A 22,917-nucleotide genomic window follows, 5' to 3' on the forward strand; every position below is an offset into this window, starting at 1 on the left:
TTATCATTGACTAATTATTCCAAAATCATACATATAATACATTGTTCATTCAATGAATGTAATCAATCAAACATTGATGTTGGTTAATTTGAAATTGAATATTCAATTATACTTTGGGACAAGACTAGATATTTGTATAAATTACAAGTCAGGTTAGATCAATCTAACAAACAAGGATGATTGAGCATTAGCATCTGATGCCCAGTAATTGTGAGGTGTTGGTGATGGTTGATCGGTCAACTCTTCCTGATGCCCACCCTCCCCAATACCACCAGATATGCATTCATGTCCATGTCCTTGTCTTTCGTTTCTTTCGTTTCGCCTTCATGACAACATTGTCAAGAACTTCGATCACATCATTACCAAATAAAGAAGTGTGTGGTGCTGTTTGTGCAATAAATTTTAAACTTTGGTCACCCGACAAAGACACTGATGATGGGCGGCTTTAGTAGATGTATGCATGGATGTTCATTCATGTGTGGTTGAGAGTGGCTAGCTCATGGGGTGGGCTGGCTGCACTGTCACATCTATCCTCTGTCCACTCCCTCCAGCTACAACCAGCATCACTCCAATCAATCATTCAGTTATTCATTCAATCTCTCTATCTCTCTCGAATCAATATATTTATATAATTTTATATTATAATCAAACATAAATAACAATATAATGTTCTTTAGATCTTCAAGCAAGCTCGTTGCACCAGTGCTCAGACGCACTTATTCTACATCAAGATGGTCAAAGGTCGTCAAGGGACCAGAGGACCCAATCTTGGGTGTGAGCGTTGCCTTCAACAAGGACACCTCACCATCAAAGATCAACTTGGGTGTCGGCGCCTACCGTGACGACAACGGAAAGCCATACGTATTGGAGTGCGTGAAGAAGGCCGACAAGAAGATCTACGAAGCCGGCGTCGACCACGAGTACGCACCAATCGTCGGTGTGTCGTCGTTCAACAACGCCGCCGTGCAGCTGGCTCTCGGCGAGGACTGCAAGGCCCTCAAGGAGAAGCGCGTCGTCACCGTGCAGGCCATCTCCGGAACCGGTGCCCTCCGTGTTGCCGCCGCCTTCATTGCCCGCTTCCTGCCTGGCGTCACTGCCTACGTGCCCAACCCAACCTGGGGCAACCACAACGTGATCTTTGCCGACTGCGGCGTGCCCGTCAAGTCCTACACCTACTACAACCCACAGAACTGCGGCCTCAACTTTGACGGCATGTTCAAGGACATCCAGTCGGCACCCAACGGCAGCGTCATCCTGCTGCACGCCTGTGCTCACAACCCAACCGGAGTCGACCCATCGATGGAGCAGTGGAAGAAGATCTCGCAGCTGTGCAAGGAGAAGAACCACTTTGTGCTGTTCGACTTTGCTTACCAGGGATTCGCCTCGGGCAGCCCGGAGCAGGACGCCGAGCCAGTGCGCTACTTTGTCAACGAGGGTCACGAGATCGCCCTCTGCCAGTCGTTCGCCAAGAACTTTGGTCTGTACGGTGAGCGCATTGGCGCCTTCTCGTTGATCGGATCGACCCCCGACGAGGCCATCAACATCGAGTCACAGCTCAAGATTCTAATCCGTCCAATGTACTCGAACCCACCCGTGTACGGTGCTCGTCTCGTCTCGACCATCCTCTCCAACAAGGACCTGACCGCCGAGTGGCGCTCAGAGGTCAAGCTGATGGCCGACCGCATCATCAACATGCGTGAGCAGCTCGTCAAGTACCTGAAGCAGCACGGATCGACCCGCGACTGGAGCCACATCACCAACCAAATCGGAATGTTCTGTTACACTGGTCTCACTGGCGAGCAGGTCGATCGTCTGGCCTCAGAGTTCCACATCTACCTCACCCGCAACGGTCGTATCTCTATTGCCGGTATCACCCCACGCAATGTTGAGTACCTTGCCAAGGCCATGCACAAGGTCACTTCCGAGTCCAAGTAAACTAAACTAAAGTACAGTAAAGTCAATCAAAGACATTCATTATAACGCAACATTTGGTGGACCTTGGTTGGATTGAGACTCAAGGTGGAATAAATAATACTTTGTCTTCTTCTATTCACATGATTGGAAATGCTTGGACTCATCATCACTCATTCAATCGATCAATGATTGATTGTGTCAGAATGTATTGGCAATGCTCTCATGACCATGTCACCTGATCATTCATTCATCAACACTGATTCATTCAACAGTGTGGGTCCAGGAATCAATCAAACAATCAATCATACAAATACACACACGACACATACACACACACACATAGAGGCCTGATCAATCAATGGAAGGACCCACACAGTTGGTGCTTTCTCACTGGAACACACCACCACATCAATCAATACAATGCTTTATATTGATGTATGCCATGCAGTATAGGCAGTGATGATGGATGAGTGTACACTCACAATCACAAACACAACTCAAGTAGCTCTATCACTGATGTGCTGTGTCATCATTGAGGCCTTGTTGTTGTTGTTGGCTGGCAGGATGCCTGGATGAGTGTGCAACATTGGCTGCTAAAGAAGAAATGCTCTCTTCCCATTACTTCCTGAAGCCTTACATTCAATCATCAGACCATACTGAAACAACACCTAGATAGATAGAAAGATAGACATATTGGAATAGTAATAATATATATATATACGTATAATAGATAGATTGTGCCATATTCAAGATGATGATGAATGGACAGTACCAAACACATCGTCGTTGGACAGCGACATACATCAGTGTTTTAACACTTGTGATCACTTTGATGATTGTTCAAAGTAATGCATGGATTGAGAATCAGGCATTGGACATCCATGTCGTTCCATTTGTATTGATGGATGCATCAGCCCATCTTCAACATGTAAGTTTGATCAATCATTCAATTTGGATTCTCTCCAACCACTAACTCAATCATCAATCATTCAATCAATCAATTATAATGGAATAATTCCATTACCAACAGAATAATGAATTGAGGATATCCAACGCCATGAGTTTGATCATGGAGGGCACTGCAAGGAAGATAATCATTCCAGATTTACTCAACTATAGAATATGGTGGGACAAACAAGACCAAGATACCAAGGACAAGATTGGTGCTTTGGTAAAGAGTGGCAACATCGAATTCGTCAACGGCGCACCTGTGATGATGGATGAGACATTGGTCGATTTCAAGGACTATGTCACCCAGCTCAGCCAAGGTATCCACTGGCTAAACGTCACTTTTGGTGTGGCACCAATCAATGCATTCAATCCATCGGCACATGGCCACACTGAAGCCATCGCCTCATTGATGGCCGCAGCCGGCATCAAGAATGTGGTGGTGAGCCGCATCAACTCTGATATGAAGGACCACATGTTCTCCAACGGCCATCTCGAGTTCCTCTGGAAGGAGTCGTCCGCCAGTCCATCACCCTTTGAGCTCTTTGTCCACGTGACGCCCAACGACGAGATTGGCATAGCCAACTTCTGCAGCCTCGACCCGCAAGAGTGCCAAGCCTTTGAGTTTGTCAACTGGACCACCTCGGACCAGGAGTTGACCGCTATCTACCCAGCCCTGCTGGACCAATACCAGAAGAAGGCGCTAAGGTTCCGATCCAACCAGCTGTTGGTGCCATTCGGCAACTCAGATCTGTTCCTCGACATGAACTACACGCGTAGATTGTTCAGCAACTATGAGACAATGTTTGTGGACATCAATCAACATGACAACGAGGCCAACAAGATCTCAAACATACAATGGAGTACACTTGCCGACTACTTCCAAGGTATCAAGAACTCTCCATATTCACTAACCGTCGCTCCTGTCATGCACTATGGTGAGAAGATCAGCCAGGACCAGAGTGTGCCAGGCATGCCCGCCAAGCCCGACTCCCAAGAGTACTCTGACTTCCGCGGGGACCTCAGCTCCATCTCCAACGATGAGTCCACTCACTACTCCATCCTCCATGAACATAGAGTAAGTCTTTAATTTATTGATTGATTTGAGGTGGAATCATTCCAGTCCCAAACTAACCTCACCCTCACCCAACCAACCAAATAGCTACAAATGGAGACTGTTTCCAACTTGTTGAGAACTGTTGAGAACATGTACTCGATGGTCAAGAGGGATGAATCCACGTCAAAGAGTGAGATGGACATTATCCAGTCATGTCGCAATGTTATACATTTCGGCCAGAGAGCAGAGTCGTATGTTGGACAACTCCCCAGTGTGCACTATGAGTGGCTCCAAGAGGCCTTGAACCAATGCTCGGCAAAACTTCGCCCACTCCTGTCCGAGTTGACTGTTCGTTCATTCGAGTGTAATGCTGAAGATGACACCCCACTGTCCATCACACTCGTCGGTGAGGTATCATCTCTGAGTCCTCAGTTCATTCAATTGGCCACTCAGAAGCGCCAGACTGTGTTCTTCTACAACCCCTCCGATAAGATCAAGGAGGAGGTTGTGCGACTGCTGGTTGACACGCCCAGTGTATTGGTAGTGAACAACAAGAACACACCAATAATGGCACAGCTGAACCCTGTGTGGGCAGACGACAACACATCCGCGGTGGCCGTGCCCATCGACTCACACTTTGAGGTCTGCTTCATGGTTCAGGTCGAGCCACTGTCCGTCACCTCCTACACCCTGTCCTTGTACATGGAGGGCCAGGAGCAGCCGCCCACTACCGTTCCCGCCACCGTCACCATCATGAGCCCCGAGTATATCGAGATTGAGTGGGACATTGCGCCATTCTCAATCTCCCAAGCCAAGCTTGGCAGCCAAAGCATCGTAGTCAAGAACTCAATGTTCTCCGCACAGCTCAGCCACGAGACTGGACACATCCAGAAGTTGTTTGTGCAACAAGGCAAGCAGTCCGAGGAAGTATTCCTTGAGAATCAAGAGATGGTGTACCAACACGCCAAGGTTGAGTCCTCCATGGAGGTGTCTGATCAGGTCAAGTCCGAGGGCATGCTCCGAACAATCAGGTCACCACCATCATCCATTCGCCACATTCAAGGCGCGATTATCGATGAGGTCGTGGTGTTCAAGAAGCAATTGGAAGGAAGTCCATTCCACAAGCAGCGCATCATGTTGACAGAGGGCGAGAGTGCCAATGTGATCTTGCTCGAATCCACCATGCAGTATGCCGAGGAACAAGCAGCAATCGACCCCATAGTCAGGATCTTGGTTGGTGGCGAGGGTGTCGGCGATCTTGATCGCGAGCACTCTTACTATGTCGATGTTAATGGATACATGCTGGCCAAGCGCGTGGTGAACCCCCGCCAGGACTACCATCAATCATTCACTCCAATGTCCAGTGGAGCATTCTTTGGCGGAAGCAACACAGTCTCGGGCATCAAGGTTGGCGTGCTCTCGAGGACACCCCTTGGCGTAGCCAGCAAGGATGAATCGATGTTGGATGTCATGCTGCACCGTGGCGGCCACAAGTCCAACGAGCGTGTGACAGTCCCCGTATGGCTGACGATCTCACAGGGCAAAGACAAGTCATTGGTGTCCAGCTCAATGTCCATCAACTCACCATTGATCGCAGGATACAGTCCACAACAAACCACCAACAACAATATGTATGTAGCAAGCAAGTGTGCTCGCATGGAGTTGATCCCAGAACTGAAGTTGCCTGAGAACGTCCACTTGATCGCCATGCAACCATTGGACATCGACCTGATCTCGCTTCAAATGTTTGAGCCAACCGATACCAAGCGCAAGCACATTACACACAAGCTGGACAAGTTGTTGCCCAAGTTTGAGATGAACAATGAGAGTGCCATGATGTGGACTCCACCATCAGGCGGCATTGTCTCTTTGTCCGTGCAAGGACTTCACTATTCTGCCAACAAGGTGGTTGTGCAAGATGATACTACAGAGCCCCAGCCAAGCCCCTTCACCCAGCGCGACTTCCAAGAGGGCGACAAGGCAAACCATGTTCACGTGGGCATCCAACACAACAAGGGACATCAGAACACCGCCATACAGCATCCACAGACCGATGATGTGCCAATTGAGAGCGATCCAATGCAAGCCTTCCATCAACAAAAGTTGGAGCAAGTCGATCCCAAGAATAAGGGCCTAGTTGCAGGCGCTGTACCCGTGGTCGAGACTGGCACCAACGAAGATGAGCTCAGAGTACAGGACAGACTACACATCAACAACAAGGGCAACAAGGATCAACACCAGCAACAAGTCAAGGCTGTTGATGAGCAGGCTGCCAAGCCATACTCGGGCATCGACAAGAAGTTCACCGTGGATGTCGATGCCAACAATGTTGGTCGCAAGCTTGAGAAGAAGTTGGTGGCCAACGCACAAGAAGCCCAAGCTGTTCCAGTCGCCGAAGGTGGTGGCCAACATCCAGCATCAAACAACAATGATGCTGCTGCCACAAATGTAAAGTCATTCAAGGACAACAATCAAGTGAAGGACACTGTTCGAGTGATGGTCAATGATGTGCCAATGGAGTTGGAGCATGTCAAGGACAACAATCCAGTGATGGTCAATGATCAGAAAGTCAATGTCAAGGTGGAGGTGGCCGACAAGAACCAACATGTTGCTGTTGGTGGCGTTGCCAAGACTGTCCAACAACTGCCCGTGGACACCAGCAGCCTCAGACAAATGGAGCTTGAGTTGGCGGCGACCAAGAAGGAGTTGGAGATTGCTACATTGAACGCCAACAGATTGAAGGATTTGAACGATGTGATCAAACAACAGATGACAGAGTTGCAGCATGTACAGGCCAGCAGCAAGATACAACAGGATCAGATGTTGGAGAGGATGTCTGCGCAGGCAGCCCAGATGCTCGCCACAAGGCTGAGAGAGCAGGAAGAGACGCTGAACCTTGCACACGCCACAAAGCTCAAGTCTGAGGAGGACAAGCTGATCCAGGCCACTAAGTCGATGGAGGAGCAAAAGAAGAAGTCCGAGACCTTCCAGTCACTCTACAACCAGGGCATGAACACACAGGCCAAGCTCGACATGATGGTCAAACTACTTGGCAAAGAGAGCGTGACGCTGAGGGCCATGCTCAAGGAGGCCGAGCTCAACAACCAGGACACAGGCTTCTTCAGGAGTCTCGAGCAGAAGCTGTTTGGACGCGAACCCATACCCCTGCAGCAGCAGCTGGTACACGTGGAGAATGAACTGGCCCAGAGGATACCGGCCGTGGAGGCCGAGCAGAGAAAGCTCAGGACTCAGGACCGCGACAACCAGTTGGAGATACTTCGCATGCAGTTGGAGCAGACATCGGCAGCCAGGCGTGATCTGGAGAGTCGCCACGCCGGCCAGAAGACGCTGACCGTCGAGGAGCTACTGCTAAAGACCAAGTACTTCAAGACTGTGGAGCCCGTTCAGCTTGCCAGTCTGTTTGTCGTGTTGGTGTTTGTCTTTGTAGCGTGTATATTGTACAGTTCGTGTGTGGCGTGTGCTGCACCGCCACCCAAGAGAAAGTACAAGCAAGCCAACAAACTACTCAACTCACCCGATGGCGCCATGACCAGTCCGACCAACCATGTCTACTCCTCGATCGAAGAAGAGAAGTTTGACTAAGTCTTCCATTCATTAATTCAATTACCTACCTTGTTCAAACATATTTAGTATCAATAAATAATCATAATATATTATATATACCATTCATTATCTGTATCTCTAGCTCGAGACATGAATGAAGTTGAACAAGCAAACACTGTTTCAAAGTTCATTTATTTCTGTTTTTCACACATTTGCAAAACAGGAGTTGATAAAATGACGTTTACTCGAGTTTTGAGTTCATTTCACTTTGTGTTCAATTATCTCTTTGTTTATTTGTTTGTTTATTTGTTTGTGTTTTGTATTTGTATTTATGTTTATATATAATAATTATTAATAATCAATCATATTCACATCCACCCTTGTATCAAACTATCATAGTCATTGGGTAGTCAATCATTCATTCGATTATTCATTCACATCATTCATATCAATCACACACACGCGCACACACACACACAATCACCGACCCGACAACCTGCAATGCTTTCAAACAACGATTGGTTTGAGAACAACTACAGCACAGCTATTTACGATACCCAATAGAATCAAACAATATAACCCAAAAGACGTCAAGGCTCTCGACTAGCCCCTCACGTGACATTTACCATCAACCACATCAACCACATCAACAACAACAACAATGGGAAAGAGAAAATCAGCCAAGCCACCTCCCAAGAAGAAGATCATGACAAAGTTGCCCAAGTACTTTGATTGTCCATTCTGTGACCATGCTCAAAGTGTTGAATGTATATTGTAGGTCATTCCCTCTCCTGGATCGATCATTTTGGGACACGAACATCACTCACTTACATCCATCCATCAATCAATCCAGAAAAAAGGAAAGCGCCATTGGAACAGCCAAATGCAGGTCATGTCACTCTTCCTACTCGACAAAGATCAATGGTATGTTATCCAATCCACCATCCATTCCTTGAGTTCAATCATATTGACAACCCCAATCTATCAATCAAACATCAATACAGAGCTTAGTGATCCAATTGATGTATATTCAGATTGGATCGATGCATGTGAAGCTGCGAACAGATGATCAATCGATGTCCTTCCTTCCCTACCCTAACCTTTGGAATAAACAATGGTACAGGTGCTCTCTATATTCCAAACTCGATCGATGGTTTATAAATTGATTGACTGATTGGTGGACGTCAGACTGATATGTACACGGGCGTCCATTTATGTGGCTTGTCCTTGTTGGCTGAACAACGAATGGCCAGTCTTCGATCAATCAAACGATATTGATACATTAACTCATCTGCTTCATCAGAGAAATTGTAATCCATTAGGTAGTAGTTGGTTGCGTTTGGTACGAGTGCCAGCCCGCCACTGCCACTGCCACCACACAACTTCCTGAACCAATCATCCAAGATTGAGAGTGAAGCTGACTTGGTCTGGCATGAGTTTGGCGATCGCGTCTGCAACCCCAGCGAGTCCAACTTGTTTGTGATTGGGTACAATTCCAGATGTTTCAAAACAGTGCATCCCAACTGAACATTGACAATCGTGTCCGCCGTGATGTATTTTCTCTGCTCGGGATGATAGAGCGCGAGTGATGTTATGCTGGCTGGCAATACAACCTTGTCCAATGGCGGGAAGAAGTTGCGTCCAAGCATAAATTTAGTGAGCGAGGATGGCAACACACCAGGACCAAGTTCAGAATCAAAGTTGGCACCAAGCTCCAACTCCTCAAGACCTTGGGGAAGTGTGCCTGGAGTGAGTGCGTGGGAGTATGTATCACTCATGATCAGTTTCTTGAGGGACGCAGGTAACACACCAGGAACCAACTCGTGATCATAATCTCCGCTCTCCATGGACAGCATGGTGAGTGTAGGCGGGAGTGATCCAGGCAGGAGCTCCTCATTAAAGTTTTCTCCAATCGATAACTTTCTGAGATATTTGGGTAGCATGCCTGGCGCGACCGGATGATCATACCAGTCGCCCAACTTAAGTGATATGATCGACTCGGGCAACAAACCCGGCTTGATCTTATATGAGTAGCAACTGCCAACGTTAAGTGAACATAGTGAGGGCGGGAGCGCACCCGGACATATCTGGTCCAACTCGCCATCGCTCAAATCCAACTTGGTGATTGAGGCTGGAATCATTCCAGGAGTGATTTTCATATGGTGAATATCCATGAACTTAAGTTTGGTCAATGATGTAGGTGTGTTACTTAGTCCATGTCTACTTGATTTGAACAAATGATCATTTTGCAATGCCAACGATGTGATTGAATGAGGCAAGTTATCGATCTCCTGCTTGAAGCCACCTCCAATGATCAACTCCTTGAGTGACTGTGGTAGCGAACCCTCAAGAAATGGTTGATTGAAGCTCCATCCAAGTGTGAGTGACTTTAGTGTCGAGGGAAGGGTACCAGGCTCAATAGGTTCATTGAATGAATGATTTAATGTCAATCGTTTGATATTTGATGGTATGGATCCAAGAGTGTCGCCAGCATCCAAATCGTAACTACTACTAACACTACTATTACTACTACTATTTATCTTGTCCTTGTTTGTTAGGGTATTGACCAATATTGAATGGAATCGTTTACATGTTAATGATAAACATAATGAGTCTACAGGGCTGATCAAATCTATTCCATTTGATCTACTGGCACACAACAATCTAATCAACCTTGACACTATCAATGTTGGTAAAGTGTGTAAGCCAATGTCGTCCATCACTTGTTGTTTAAATGTAAAAATTTAATCACTCAACCAACAAAAGTATCCAAATAGTTTATAATTTATGGGATGAAGTATTTAAATATTAGAAGTTCGGAGTTTGGATTAGGTAACGTTAGAAGGATGTAATTTCTTTTTGATTTTTTAGTATTTTATTTTGAATTAAAGATACTCGTCTCTTTTTTTTTTGGATTAGTGATTCGCGAGAGGTACATCAAAACTCATGTTTAGCATTGAACACATTCCTTTTTTCTCGACGTACATAAAGTTGGTTGTAGGTATACATACACATATATTCATTCATCAGCATCTAATCATCAGTAGGCAAACACAACATGACATGACATGACACGACACGACACGAACACATTCATTGATTGATTGATTGACTTAAGTGTTGTCTGACGACTTGGTCGATCATCATCACATTGTTTATGAATGAACGAACGAACGAACAACACCTCACAATCACACCATCTCAAACATACTCGCCACCTGCTGAATGAACAATGCAATGCATCCCATTGAACATTTTAACTAACATTTCATTCAATCAATCAATAATAATAATATAGGACACTTAGCGAACACACAAAGAACACACAATGGGTCGTATGCATTCAAATGGAAAGGGTATCTCAGGCTCCGCCTTGCCCTACAACAGAAAGCCACATTCATGGACCAAGCACACCCCAGCTGAGGTCTGCGAGCACGTCGTCCGTTTGGCCAAGAGAGGTTACACCCCATCCCAGATTGGTGTCCTCCTCAGAGACTCCCACGGAATCGCTCAGGTCAAAGAACATCACCGGCTCCAAGATCCTCCGTATCTTGAAGGTCAACCGTCTGGCCCCATCCATCCCAGAGGACTTGTTCCACTTGATCAAGAAGGCCGTCACCATCAACAAGCATTTGCAGCGTGCCCGCAAGGACTACGACGGAAAGTTCAACCTCCGTCTCGTTGAGTCCCGTATCCATCGTCTCTGCCGTCCATACAGAAAGTCTGGTGTCCTCCCACCAAACTGGAAGTAGTAAGTTTAACCTCATCATCCCATCACACTCGTTCGCTAGTTCGAACACATAAGCTAACTTAATTACCCTTCTCTCTTTTCCCTCCTTCTTCTTCTTTCTCCAATCTCTTAGCGAGTCTGCCACCGCCTCCACCCTCGTTGCCTAAACTGGTTGACCATCACATCCTTCGATCCGTTGTCCTAGTGCCAATCAATAAATGTAGAAGGATACGGGGTGGCTTGTGTGCATCGATGGACGCCAGTCCATCAGCACAACTAAACAAGTCACTTATTAAAACTGTTCCTTACTATACAATCAATTGCTAGAGACAGACCAGGCCGGCCTGACTGATGATCATCCGATCATTCAACCAGCCGATCAACCTGCGCTGTCCTCTACGACCAATAATTGATTGGCCTCCTCTCGTCGCCACCATGGCGGAGATGATTGGCGCGGTTGGCCTTGACCGCTCTGCCCGGAAACTTCACTGCTATCCATGTCAGGGGAACCTACATGTGAGCAACGTTTCCAACCCTACAGGTGATCCCAACTACACCCTCCGGTTTCCAAGCAGTAGTACACCAAGCCTCCTCGTTCCATCCCATCTCCACCATGTCCAAAGGACCACCTTCCCTGTGCCGTGTTGAGTGATTGATTTGATTGAATGGACCTGTTCCAATCTCAGTGATCACTCTTCGACCAGGGTCCGTCCTGGCGTTCATACTAACTTTTGTCCATTCATGTCTGTGTCTTTACCTTCCACGTCTAGCTTTGTTGTTGTCTTGTTGTTAATGTGTCAGGGTGTCATGGGTTATCTTTCGATTTAGCGAGTCCTCCTGGTCACTGGCGTCAATCAATAAACTCTCAAGCATTCAATCTATCACAATCTTCTGTGTAGAACCTAAAGTTTATTTACATCAGTGTACATGGAATGCGTATTGCGTCTAATTAATTAAAGGGAGAGATGTTGTCAACTCTTGACCATCATCCTTGTAACGTATTGGAATAGGTCTTGTGTCTTGGCAGTGTCATCAGACTCGTGTGTATGAATGAACAGTCGTCTGTTCTCGTGGTGATGGTCCCTGTTTCGGAACTGATTGATTAGGAAGCCCTCTGGTGACTCCTTTCCATTATACTCTGGGAAGTGATTGGACAATGGACTTGTAGACAACTTATTCTTAAAGTGATCCTTATTGACTAATAATACAACTGATGATTTGGTGAAGTAGCTATTATTTACAATCTGGATTATGTTTGGAAATGGTAGAATGAGTTAGTATGATTGGTGGATTGATCGAATCACTGGAATGATTCCATTATAACATACATCTTCAAAGAGATGGAGGTTCTCCTTCATCTTGTTGTCAAACTTGTCGTTGTCTGCTGGATGGTCGTACTCGTCAAGACCAACAAAGAATAGGATGACACTGACATCATCAAAGTGATCGAGCCATTTCTTCCTATCATGTCTCTGTCCACCAACATCGACAAAAGTATAAGTACAATCGTCCACTTCAAACACAGTATCAAACGATCCAGATGAATGCATCTTAAACTTCATAATATCTTCATGAGTTGGCAAGAAGTTATCCGAAATAATTCTTGTGATATTATCCAACAAACTGGAAATTAATTGATAGATTGATTGGATGGAGTTAGTGAGTGGAATAATTCCAAACTTGGCAATATTATTATAATACATACTATACTTGGTTATCTCTCTTTGATTCATCAAGGAGATGGAGGTATCCTTTCTTGAACTCGTTGTCATTCCAGAGGTCACAGATATGTTTGGTCATTTGAAGACATAGTTTGACATTATCTGAACATGCCTTCTTCAATGTGAACCATGCAGTCTTACTGATAGTCGATCCATATAATGCTTTGTTCGATGTCTTGATGAACTGGATGATCTCCTTGATTGCATTACACAATGACTTCAAAATGAATGGCTTGATCTTTATTGCGTACTCTGTGGTAAACTCTCCCTTGTATATCAGATGGCAATGTTTGATGAACAATGACTATTCATTGAATGATTAATTAGTATATGAGTGTGGGTTAGGACCAGTGGATTGGACTTGGACTTGGATTGTTGGACCTACCTTGCTACTTGAGTTGCTTCCAAACATCAATATCTTGTGTGAGGTGGTGAGCTGTTTGGATGATTTATGTCCCATGTTTGATTGATTGTAGTTGGTTGGTTGAGTTGGAGGTTGGATGGATTATCCTAGGAAACTAACTATGATTGCTGTTGATCAACTGTCCGGACAGATACAAGGAATGGGTAATGGGAATCGCGGTATCTGTTGGAGATTATTATTCAGTTAAGTACTGTTGTTGGTTTGGAAGTTGTTGTTGATGTTGACTCAATGATTGTTTGGTACGACTTGTGCGTACAAGTGTATGTACTGTTGATGGTACGTTGGTTGGAAATATAAGTACTGAGTTCTGTTGTCATGTGTTTGAGTGCGTGTGGTCTTGCCCGTCATTGGTCCAGCGCATATTGGGTGAGTGGTAGTGGTAGTCGTAGGGGTAGGGTAGGGGGTCGACCAACACTCATCATCACCTGTTTGATTGAGTGATTGATTGAGTGATTGAATCAGTGTGGTCACATGGCATCCAAACAAACACACAATTACCTCAATGTATATTAATATACTTGAAGCGAAGAGATAGAGGCACTCTGCCACGCCGCGGTTGGATCATGGTTGTTGGAGTTGTTGCTAATGGCAAGAACTTTAGGGATTCCAGATACCAATATCTCCCAATATGGGAAGAGACCTCTGAGGTGGTTGGCGATGGGGCGTAGAAAGTGGTCCGACAGAGCAGTTGCCAAGCCACACACTGTTGTTGGAAGTTGATGGAAGTTGGAAGTTGGAAAGGAAAGAGGAAAGTATATGGTCGGGCCACTGGCTTGTTGCGGGGGGTGGGTGCGGTGGGTGTGGAGGAGGAAGTAAGTCATCCATCCAACCCTCTCCATAGATCTAAGAACTAAGTGTGTATGGTGGTGTAATGGTATGATGGTGATCCAACCAATGTTGCGGTGATGGTCGATGGAAGGGATGGCCGAGAGGTAGGGGAAGCGATTGAGTGAGGGTCTGGCGAGTGGGTTACAGAAACCTTTAATACATTAGTGTTGTTCATCATAATCAGCTGATGAGTGTGTGAATGATTGATTGAGTGAGTGGTGTGGTATGAGTGTGTGTCCTTCATGGCAACAAAGTGGTGGACGTGTTGGTGGTGATGGCGGTGGCATTATTGTTGTTGTTGTTGTTGTTGTTGTTGGTGTTAATGGCTGTTGATGTTGATGTTGAAGGTGGTATGGAGCTGCCAGAGGCTATGCCCCCAATGACGGCCTGTGAGTCTGAGTGCGGCATCAACATCCTGAGCGTTCCAGTCACACTATGTATACTCTTCTGCTCAGCTGATAGTTGATGAAGGAGAAGTTGAAGGAGATTCTCCCATCCTGGTACTCCATCCGTTGCTCTCTGTGGCTGTGACTGTGACTTGGTGGCAGCAACAACAGTTGACGATGATGAAGATGATGAAGCAGAAGATGATGTCTCTGCACTGTCAACTATTTCATCTTTGGAGAAGTTGATCCATGGACAGAACCAACGATGCTCATTGAGTGGAGAGAGTGGATTGGATGATGCCTGGATGCTCTCAATGCCTTTGGATAGTGATGGCGTGGGATGATGAACAAACTTTGTTGCCCAGCTCCATCCAACGTCGACTCGCGCCGCCTTTTTGACAGGCTCGGCACTCGAGCCCTTGTTGTTGGTGTTGTTGAACATGTTGTTAAGGTCCATCTGTGAGCGTGATGATGATAATGATCGACTAAGCATGGCACTCAATCTAATACTTCTCTTCTCTTCAACATCATCCTCACGTGGTCTCTTCAAGTTGACTGTTGTTGGCTGTGATTGAAGTTGTGTGTGTATGTCATTGATGTTGTTGGCACCACCAGCAAGATGAGATATTGTTGATTGTTTGATCAGAGTAGTGGCAGTGGTAGTGTTGTTGTTGTTCTTGGCAGTTGCAAAGTTCCACAATCCACAGACTCGTTGACAGTATGAACATTGGATGTTGACTGTATGTGAACCATTTCCATCACCCAAGTCAGCCTCCCATCCACAGAGCGCCAAGATGACTGCAGTCTTCCTATGTGCCCAATCAATATTTGATGTTGGCGTTGGTGTTTGTGTCGTTGTTGTCGTGAGTGATGGCATCGTCAATGAGTGTGAGTTTGAATGTGATCGCGTGGTAAACTCTGTGAATGCTGATAACAACTTGATCAGATCCTTCTTCTTCTCTTTCTTCTGAATAGCGTCCTGTTTGTGTGATGGTGGCCGCGATGTTAGTTTGATTGATTGATTGATTGAGCTGATGGAATGATTCCAAAGTGATTGGAATGATTGGACAGAGTGATTGGACGCGGACGAACATACCCAAAATTCTAGATTGAGCTCGGGCAGGGCCACGGACTTGATGTGCTCGTAGACACTTTGTGCACGACGATGGTAGTTCTCTATCTGGATCTGTGATGGTATGTTGATGAGCCTGGCGTAGAAGGCAGGACAACCATTGTCACGCCATGCACAAGTATCGCGATGTCCATCGGAGCGAACTGAGACGGCAAACTCTGCCGTCCTCTTTTCACGCATCGCTTGACCAAGTGCTGCCGGCACACTATAATATAGTCTCTTGCTACATGATACACATTCGAGCATGTCCACATCACAATTGATCCAACCAAAGCGTGCACATTGGAGTGGATCTATCAATGATGGCTTGGCAAACCATCTTCCAATTGAGAATGACGTGACTCTACGATGATAATCATCACTACTCCATGGTCTATGTTGTTTCTGATGTTCTGGCTGAGTAGACTCGGTCGTCGTCGTACCATCTGATGTTGTCGTTGTTGTTGTTGTCGATGTTGATGACTCTGAATTAGATGAATGATGTTGTGACCTCTTTGAAGTCAAAGGCATGTCAATCACAGTTGCACTGTCAAGCTCATTGAGTGCCTTCTTAATACGATCCTCCATATTTATATGTACTATTCCTTCAACTCAACTCAACACATGCATCAAGTAAGAATGAATGAATGAGCGAGGGCGAGGGTTGAACATCGCTACGACCTGAAGTGTGGGAATAAATGCCCGGGCTGATTATTTTTGAGTTTTAGGCATTTTGTCATTTTCTTTTTATTTATTTTTAATTTTTTGAAAGACGAGTGTGAGGAGATTGTGTGTGTGAGTGAGAGTGGAGGAGGCGACAATGACAAAACAAGTCAAGTTGGCATAGAGTCATTCCTTTTTTCTTTTTGTCGCAGAGTACATACAGTAAGTGGACATACAATTCATCATCAAGTGTGCACAACAGGAGAGACTATATCGATCAACATGTTGGTTCAATAATATTATGCGATCAATCAATGCATGACTATTTAAAGACGACGATAAATAATCAATCAGAATGAATGATGATAATGATGATGAACCAACAGAGGAGATATAGAAACACATACAAGCTGTAGACATACATACATTAGCGACTACTTGACTTGCTTGATATCAACATTGAACGATAATACTCGCTCGTACTATTCGTTGTTATCACATTCATTCATTCATTCATTCACTCAAACAACATAATTCGAAATATTATCAAACAACAGTATACTGACTGACTCGACTTTATAATCAAACAACAGAACACAAAATGACACAGAAGAGACGTAATCACGGAAGAGCCAAGCACGGTCGTGGATTGACCAGAGCCATCCGTTGCACCAACTGTGCAAGATGCGTCCCAAAGGTATGTTTCATATACAAAGACTTAAAGCCCATGACATGCAGTCAATGAACAATGTTCTAACATATAACTCACTCAATCAATCAACAACTCGACCTATCTCGATTAAACTCAACTCAACATCAATCGATCAATCAATCAATCAAATGATATTATTACATTTGCGATAATACAGGACAAGGCCGTCAAGAGATTCTACATTCGCCCAATCGTTGAGAATGCCGCTGTCAAGGATATCTCTGACCAGGGTCTCTTCACCGAGAAGAAGTACAAATTCCCAAAGACTTACCTCAAGTCCCAATACTGTATCTCCTGTGCCATTCACTCCCACATCGTCCGTGTTCGTTCTGTCCAGGATCGTAAGATCCGTACTCGTCCACAGAGACCAGGTGCCAGACCAGTCAAGACCACCAACTAAGCGTTCGTTCTTCTCAACTCTAAGTCTGTCTCTTGGTGATCCACATTCCCCTGTGTGGCAGGCACTAATAAAGCATTCAAACCATTAACTGAATGGATGTCTAACTTTTGTCTCTGTCTCTTTCTCTATTTATGTTCACCTCATTCATTATTGGATTGGATTATTTATTAATTAATGGAGGAATGGAATGTTGATGTTGAGTGGATGGCGATGGATTGAGTGTTGTCCATTGAGCCACTTGAGTGTAGATGTTGACAATGGTCATTATCATGTACCTCCAATACATCCACCATTATCAATATGTGAGGAACTTGTGTTGACATTATGTTATTATCAGTATGTATGTTCCTGGAAATCTTCAACACTATTACTGCAACGAACCAATGACTTGAAATAGTGTTTGGACAGTATATACTTGTAGTAATTGTCCAAGCCCGACAACAAATACAAGTGAGAAGTATGAATAAAGATAAAGATGGTTGTCATTTGAACAAACTTTACAAACATTGAAATGTGACAGATATACTTGTTCAAACATTAGAATGACTGTCTGAGTTATGTCAATCTCTAAAGATATGTTCAGTCTGATATGATGTACCTGTTCAATTGACCGGATATGTTCGGTCAGTATGGAATTCAAAGACAAGCTGATTGGACCTTGACTTGGTCTAAGTTGTTCGTGTAAGAGTAAGTAGAATTGAAAATAGACACAATCGATGAATAATGGTATACCCCAGCCAATATCATCATTATCATCCATAATAACATCTAAGTCTGGGATACTACCCAATTAACCCAAGAGAGACAACTCAAGGCAACCCGAAGTACGACTATCCTTTGTCCGGTTCTTTTTTACAAAGCTTTTACACAGTTGCGTAGTTGGGGATTGTTGTGTGTTTTCGCTTGATTTATTTTAATTTTTTTTAATGTTGTGGTGTGAGGTCCATGAATGAGAGCATACGAGAGACGAGCGTGCGCATAACTTATTCTCTCACACATTTTTTTGTTGGTAAGTGAGAGATATACAATGCTACTCTTTGACATCAATGCTACTGTCTTTGCTATTGCTATGCGATTATCATCAACTTGATATATAAATGCGATGACAACAACTACGACAACGAAGACTTTGACAACAACAACATTCAAACACAGAGATGTCAGGTTGGCAGGGTTACCTTATCTCACATGATGACACAATGATCGATCAAGCGATGATTGCACTTGGTATTATTACATGATCAAAGGCATTCAACAAACAATCACATAGGTTGTGTTCAGATGCACTCGAACACAAACTGCATCAACAAAACAACAACTGCATCAACAACAGGATAGCATTTAGCAATAGCATTGGCATTAGCATTCATGGCATTGCAGCATAGCGAACATACATATACATACATAACGAAGACTAACATTTAACAAACATTAATAGATCCCTACAGTTTCTCCAGTTACAACAAAATGGTCTCTCTTTGTTTGCAAAAGAGGTTAGCCGCCTCCATCCTCAAGTGTGGAAAGGGTAGAGTTTGGATTGATCCAAATGAAATCTCCGAGATCTCCATGGCCAACTCAAGTAAGTCTTCATCATCATCATCGGTGGATCATTCAACGATATCATCATCACATAAACATATACTAATCAATCAATTATAATGAATGATCATTGTAGGAGACAACGTTCGCAGTCTCATCAAGAACGGTTTCATCATCCGTAAGCCAGAGGTTGTTCACTCTCGCTTCAGAGCAAGACAGCACCACGCCGCCAAGCTTCTGGGTCGTCACAGAGGACACGGTAACCGTCTCGGTACCCGTGAGGCTCGTATGCCATCCAAGGTTCTCTGGGTCCGCAGAATCAGAGTCCTCAGAAGGTTGCTCAAGAAGTACCGTGAGGCCAAGAAAGATCGACAGACACGCCTACCGTGAGCTCTACCTCAAGGCCAAGGGTAACATCTTCAAGAACAAGCGCACTTTGATCGAGTACATCGTCAGATCCAAGACCGAGAAGCTCAGAGAGAAGCAGATCAACGACCAGGCTCAGGCTAGACGTTTGAAGAACCGTAACCTCAAGGAGCGTAGAACCACCAAGGCTCTCGCCAAGCATGTCTACTAAGCGCGTTGATGTCCAACCAACGTTGCAGTCATGTCATAGCCGCCGTCCCTGTGCTCGTGTGTCCGTCACTGTGCCAGATGTCAAACCAAGAGACCCAATAAACTAAATACTAAAAAAAAAATCTTTATTTAAAGACGACAAAAGTCGTCTTTCGTAAGTGTGATTGATGTGTGAGTGCGTGTGTGTAAGTCAGTTGATTGGATCAACATAAGATGGACCATCTTGTTTGACGTGTCAAGGACAACATTGGACTGAATGAATGAATGAACGAATGATTGAGTGAGGAATAGTTCCATTGAGTGATAGAATGAATCAAAGTAAGAATGATTGCATGAGAGCGGTTCCATTCACACATCAATCAACGACAATGATTGAGATATACAAGTAGGATATTTATTTGATGATGTTTTGATTGTTATTTGATCTTTGGAATGCTTAGTTGGTGGCCATTCCAGTCTTTGGCTTCTGTTGCTGCAGCTCAGCTTGTTGCAATCTCTCCTTTCTCTCGGCATACTTCTTGTCCAACTCGTCCTTGAGATGGTCGTAGGTGTAACCGAATCCAAGACCTCCATGCTTGAATGCATCAGACTCGGCCTTTTGTGCCTCTAGCTCTGGTTGACCCTCTTGGAACTCTGCCTTGCTTGGCTTCAACATTGTGTTGGCGTTGGCGTTGGCACTGGCATTGGCGTTGGTATCAACAGCAGTAGGGAATGGACGCTCTCCAGTTGAACCACCGGCCTGGGGGTTCTCAGAGGATGATGATCGGCTTCTCGACTGACCAGTTGCAGTTCCTGATCCTGATCCAGCTGTAGCTTGGTCCTTTCCCAAACCACTGATTGGTTTGTTCATTGATGTTGATGATGGTCTTGCTGGGAGGGGTGGTGGGGGAGGTAGTGGAGCAGTAGGATCGTTCGGTCCTTTGGCAAGTGAGGCCAACTTCAAACCTGCACTAAGGTTGTCAATGTCGGAAGCTGATGGAGCTCCACTTGTATTGGAGGATGCTCCAGTTCCAGCACCGGCTCCTGATAAGGCACTCTTTGATGCATCCTTGTATTGGCTTGAGTATTGATCTTGGACACTCGAGTCACCCCCATAAATCTTCTTGAGTTGGTCAGTTGCACTTGTCTTGCCCGATGACGATGTTGTGTTACCAGAGTAGGAAGAATCTGTTTGACCCGAACCATACTGGCCTCCAGCTCCATATTGGCCACCAGCACCATATTGTCCTCCAGCACCATACTGTCCTCCAGCACCATATTGGCCACCAGCGCCATACTGGCTACCACCAGAACCATACTGTCCTCCGGTAGCTCCATATTGTCCACCAGTAGCACCATACTGGCTGCCACCAGATCCATACTGTCCTCCAGTAGCACCATATTGACCACCAGTAGCTCCATACTGACTACCTCCTGAGCCATACTGGCTACCACCTGCTCCATATTGTCCACCTGTTGCTCCATACTGGCTACCTCCAGGACCATATTGACCTGATCCATAACCTCCTGAACTAGATGTCTGGGTTCCTGCTGCACCATAACCGCCAGCCTTGTTGAGACTTGAGTCACTTGATGTTGAAGATGACTTGGAGGTGGAGCTTGAACTACTCTTGTTTGTCGTTGCACCATATTGACTACCAGCTGTGGTAGCAGCAGCTCCATATGGACTGGTTGGATACTCAGATCCTCCATATTGGTTGGTCTGGCTTGAGTAGCTGGATGCGCTGTATCCTCCAGCTCCATATTGACCACCGTATGATTGCTCATACATATAGCCAACTCCACCAACTGCAACCATACCCGGGGCACCAGGGTGGCCTCCTGGTTGTTGTTGTTGTTGATAGTTGTTGCTGTAGTAATTGTTGTTGACTGTTGTGTTGGAGTAGCTTCCTGTGTCATTGACGAGCTCGCCTCTATGACGCTCCTCGTTGACGAGGATCTCGACGTTGACCACTTGGTAGCTACCATCGAACCATTCCCAGAATGAACCAAGGAAGCTCTTTGCCTCCATGATATGCACGGACAGTGTACCAGCACCAACAGCTGCAGTTAGACCATAAGTAACAAAGGCAGCGGCAATTCCAGTCTTTCTAATTCTTGCCCAATAGTCAAGTTGAATGATCGTTCCACCATCGGTATCTCTCTTTACCATCACTCTATACTTTGGAATAAAGTTCAAGTGTAGTCCTGATTTCCTATTTGTTTTTTTTTTATTATTATTTTCATTTAGTTAATATTTGATTGATTGTTTGAATGAGTGAGGTTACACGTGTACACATACCTTCCTTGCATTAGACCATTCGGGTCATATTTGTCAGTCTGGTAACGCTCATATGCCCACCAGGCTGCAATGGCTGACATTAAAGTTGGAATTGGAATCTGTAGTCCATAATACTTTCTGGATTGTACAAAGTCGAATACACTAAGTACACCTTTTGTTGAATCCTTTGTCATTTCTTTAGACTATTAATATTAATGTAATAAATATTATTATAGAACTGTATTAATTATTATAATTAATTTGAATGATTGATATTGATATATTAATTGATTGATTGTTTGATATATATAAATATAAATATAATTATTTGAATTGATTGATTGATATGTACAATGATTTGGAAGTGTTTATATATATTTGTATAATAATGGTATACGTTTATCTCAATATGTCAGATAAAGACGAATACATTAAGTTAACAAAGTTTGTTGGGCCAGACGAAGGACTATCCTAATTATGTGGGATACAAAGAAGGAGTGAGTCCGATGTGTGTTCATTCATTCATTCATTTACACAGATACACCCCTTGAAGGACCTTCTCTCTCTTAAGATGTGTGGACACATGTGAGTAGTCTCAGATGTCTTTATTTCTGTTCTCACCTCACAACACCCACCCACCCACTCACATTTACATTGACTTCTCAAAGTGAAGAGTGTGTGTTTGCTTGACACCAAGGTGTGCGAAGGACATTCAATTTGAATAGATGCGTGCTAACCAGGATGTTTGACTTTGTTGTTACCATTTAGAGACTCTTGCTCCGAGTTAATTACCTTATTAAATCATTCTAGATTAAAGTATCAAGACCATGGTCTGGACTGTGATAAGTCTAAGTCAGTCAGTCGGTCCATTCATTCATCCATTCGAATAGATTAAGACAAAACTAATTTAATGGCTTTACGTATTGGTAAAGTTTAAAAGAGTCCCTACATCTTTGTTTGGTTCTGTTGTGGTGTAATCAAAGTTGTCGTGACCTTTGGTCGGACCTTAAGATAGATAGACCTCCCCGAGTTTACAATTTGATTAATGTGTGTACTTAGTCATCTTCTTACAGTCATCCATCTC

The 22,917-nt window shown here is 44.6% G+C and overlaps 10 protein-coding genes across 10 annotated transcripts; 6 read left to right on the forward strand and 4 right to left on the reverse strand.

The window, feature by feature from the left end:
• Positions 1-666: 666 nt before the first annotated feature.
• Positions 667-1,935, forward strand: SAMD00019534_057410 (hypothetical protein; the record flags this gene model as incomplete). Its single annotated transcript, XM_012899232.1, has 1 exon — positions 667-1,935. One exon carries the CDS (start codon positions 667-669, stop codon positions 1,933-1,935), a length of 1,269 nt encoding a protein of 422 aa, XP_012754686.1.
• Positions 1,936-2,746: 811 nt separating this feature from the next.
• SAMD00019534_057420 (hypothetical protein) lies at positions 2,747-7,522 on the forward strand (the record flags this gene model as incomplete). The annotated part of the gene is made up of 3 exons (XM_012899233.1): positions 2,747-2,842; positions 2,945-3,940; positions 4,025-7,522. The coding sequence occupies 3 exons, from the start codon at positions 2,747-2,749 to the stop codon at positions 7,520-7,522; spliced, it is 4,590 nt and encodes a 1,529-aa protein (XP_012754687.1).
• A 580-nt stretch (positions 7,523-8,102) lies between these two features.
• SAMD00019534_057430 (hypothetical protein) lies at positions 8,103-8,540 on the forward strand (the record flags this gene model as incomplete). The annotated part of the gene is made up of 3 exons (XM_012899234.1): positions 8,103-8,257; positions 8,337-8,407; positions 8,488-8,540. Coding segments are annotated over 3 exons (279 nt in total), but the record flags the coding sequence as incomplete, so codon positions are not given.
• A 133-nt stretch (positions 8,541-8,673) lies between these two features.
• On the reverse strand, positions 8,674-9,966 carry SAMD00019534_057440 (hypothetical protein; the record flags this gene model as incomplete). The annotated part of the gene is made up of 1 exon (XM_012899235.1): positions 8,674-9,966. A coding segment is annotated over one exon (1,293 nt), but the record flags the coding sequence as incomplete, so codon positions are not given.
• Positions 9,967-10,830: 864 nt separating this feature from the next.
• Positions 10,831-11,380, forward strand: SAMD00019534_057450 (hypothetical protein; the record flags this gene model as incomplete). The annotated part of the gene is made up of 2 exons (XM_012899236.1): positions 10,831-11,234; positions 11,347-11,380. 2 exons carry the CDS (start codon positions 10,831-10,833, stop codon positions 11,378-11,380), a joined length of 438 nt encoding a protein of 145 aa, XP_012754690.1.
• An 804-nt stretch (positions 11,381-12,184) lies between these two features.
• On the reverse strand, positions 12,185-13,394 carry SAMD00019534_057460 (hypothetical protein; the record flags this gene model as incomplete). Its single annotated transcript, XM_012899237.1, has 4 exons — positions 12,185-12,457; positions 12,542-12,836; positions 12,919-13,238; positions 13,320-13,394. The coding sequence occupies 4 exons, from the start codon at positions 13,392-13,394 to the stop codon at positions 12,185-12,187; spliced, it is 963 nt and encodes a 320-aa protein (XP_012754691.1).
• Positions 13,395-14,426: 1,032 nt separating this feature from the next.
• SAMD00019534_057470 (hypothetical protein) lies at positions 14,427-16,271 on the reverse strand (the record flags this gene model as incomplete). The annotated part of the gene is made up of 2 exons (XM_012899238.1): positions 14,427-15,551; positions 15,669-16,271. 2 exons carry the CDS (start codon positions 16,269-16,271, stop codon positions 14,427-14,429), a joined length of 1,728 nt encoding a protein of 575 aa, XP_012754692.1.
• Positions 16,272-16,947: 676 nt separating this feature from the next.
• Positions 16,948-17,458, forward strand: SAMD00019534_057480 (hypothetical protein; the record flags this gene model as incomplete). Its single annotated transcript, XM_012899239.1, has 2 exons — positions 16,948-17,043; positions 17,216-17,458. 2 exons carry the CDS (start codon positions 16,948-16,950, stop codon positions 17,456-17,458), a joined length of 339 nt encoding a protein of 112 aa, XP_012754693.1.
• Positions 17,459-18,925: 1,467 nt separating this feature from the next.
• Positions 18,926-19,574, forward strand: SAMD00019534_057490 (hypothetical protein; the record flags this gene model as incomplete). The annotated part of the gene is made up of 3 exons (XM_012899240.1): positions 18,926-19,037; positions 19,134-19,175; positions 19,249-19,574. The coding sequence occupies 3 exons, from the start codon at positions 18,926-18,928 to the stop codon at positions 19,572-19,574; spliced, it is 480 nt and encodes a 159-aa protein (XP_012754694.1).
• A 441-nt stretch (positions 19,575-20,015) lies between these two features.
• SAMD00019534_057500 (hypothetical protein) lies at positions 20,016-22,036 on the reverse strand (the record flags this gene model as incomplete). Its single annotated transcript, XM_012899241.1, has 3 exons — positions 20,016-21,141; positions 21,343-21,768; positions 21,855-22,036. Coding segments are annotated over 3 exons (1,734 nt in total), but the record flags the coding sequence as incomplete, so codon positions are not given.
• Positions 22,037-22,917: the final 881 nt, after the last annotated feature.

Source organism: Acytostelium subglobosum (assembly GCF_000787575.1).
Source record: "Acytostelium subglobosum LB1 DNA, scaffold: scaffold10, whole genome shotgun sequence".
In the NCBI taxonomy this organism is placed as follows: Eukaryota; Evosea; class Eumycetozoa; order Acytosteliales; family Acytosteliaceae; genus Acytostelium; species Acytostelium subglobosum.